The sequence below is a fragment of the Microtus ochrogaster genome, unplaced genomic scaffold (assembly GCF_000317375.1).
Source record: "Microtus ochrogaster isolate Prairie Vole_2 unplaced genomic scaffold, MicOch1.0 UNK202, whole genome shotgun sequence".
In the NCBI taxonomy this organism is placed as follows: Eukaryota; Metazoa; Chordata; class Mammalia; order Rodentia; family Cricetidae; genus Microtus; species Microtus ochrogaster.
Genome location: NW_004949300.1, coordinates 1 through 1,343, shown reverse-complemented (window position 1 = coordinate 1,343; position 1,343 = coordinate 1). Strand labels below are relative to the sequence as shown.

Here is a 1,343-nt window from a genome sequence, read left to right as displayed (position 1 = left end):
AAATGAGGATTAAGTCAGATTCACCCACCAAATACAGTATGCTGTTATTTCCAAACTCTTATCAACTAAATAACAGTCCATTTGTTTTGTGAGCCAACTTTTACATTATACTGTAATTCAAGTAGTATGGTCATTGAAGACTAGGGACGATGGCAGGGTGGGGGTTATTGGAAGAGTTTATGTCCGTGTTTCCTCACTGGAAAGAATAGAGTAAAATAGAGTATTTTCCCACAATTCAGACCATTTTGAGTGTCATTTGTTCAAGTGCATACTAAATTAAAACATGAACTCTAGAGTATACATTTGGGAGAAAAGTGAAGCTTCCATTCATAGGCATCCATGACTCTCTAGTGTTATGTTTTATAAAGTGGGTAGTATTGAGATGAGTGAATTCTCTAGAGAAGTTTTTATTTTTAATTTTTTGATGCATCATGAAACCCTGAAAAGTGATGTCATACCATCATTTAGACATTTTTAAATATGTCCATGGAACTTTCAAAAATTATTATTGTCTATATTGACTCACCCAGGGTAGTTGAATTTAGAGCAGTTGGTATTTTTATTCTATGTAGTGGTGGGATACTAAGGACGCAATGTAAATTCTCCAGAATTCCACTGATCATGTCTCTGCCATTGGAATTCATGCAATGTAGGAAAAGGTCAACCTTTGACTCCTGAACAACATGAAAAACTTGAGGCATATGCTAAGGAACGTAGCATTCCACCAGAAAACATTCGAGATGTTCTTGCTACAGGTAACCTTAATTAATATTTTGTCCATAGCATCTATAAATAAATACATACATACATACATATGTATAGTATAACAATGGATATTCATAAAAACATGTATGTATATCTACATACTGAGTCTGTCTCTCTATGTATCTGTTTATGTATTGATGCATCTATTATTCTATGTATCTATCTACCTACTTATCTACTTAGTAAGATCTCTGAATCATGTTATATCTAGCTATATGTTGTCTTTCAGTTGTTCTTTCCAGCAACATCCCCTGGGGAGCTGTTCTCGTATTCTTATGAGATCAATTCTGTTAATCCTTACTCCATTCCACTTCTTTTACAGATACTTGTCCTAAATAATGATCTTCTGTAGGTGAGTAGAAACAGAAGCCATGTCTAATCACCTTGATATTTGAGTGAATTTGTGCTTATTATTTAAAAAAAAAATTGGAGACAAGTATGGGACCAAGGGAAAAATGAATGCAAAGTAAAGACAGGTTATTATTTGCCTTTTAAAACTGAGAATCTTACTGTGACAAAAATGAAGGATAGCATGTTTATTTATAAAGCAGTTTGAAGGAGATGTATTCGTAATTGGT

At 33.5% G+C, this 1,343-nt stretch overlaps 1 protein-coding gene across 1 annotated transcript in view; it reads left to right on the top strand.

Annotated features, from left to right (window-relative positions):
• LOC101992576 (odorant-binding protein 1b-like) overlaps nucleotides 1–1,104 on the top strand; it is a 4,575-nt gene extending 3,471 nt beyond the window's left edge. The window contains exon 4 of the mRNA XM_026778491.1: nucleotides 1,088–1,104. Within this exon, the coding sequence (XP_026634292.1) occupies nucleotides 1,088–1,104 (17 nt within the window). The remainder of the gene's footprint in view (nucleotides 1–1,087) is intronic.
• Nucleotides 1,105–1,343: the final 239 nt, after the last annotated feature.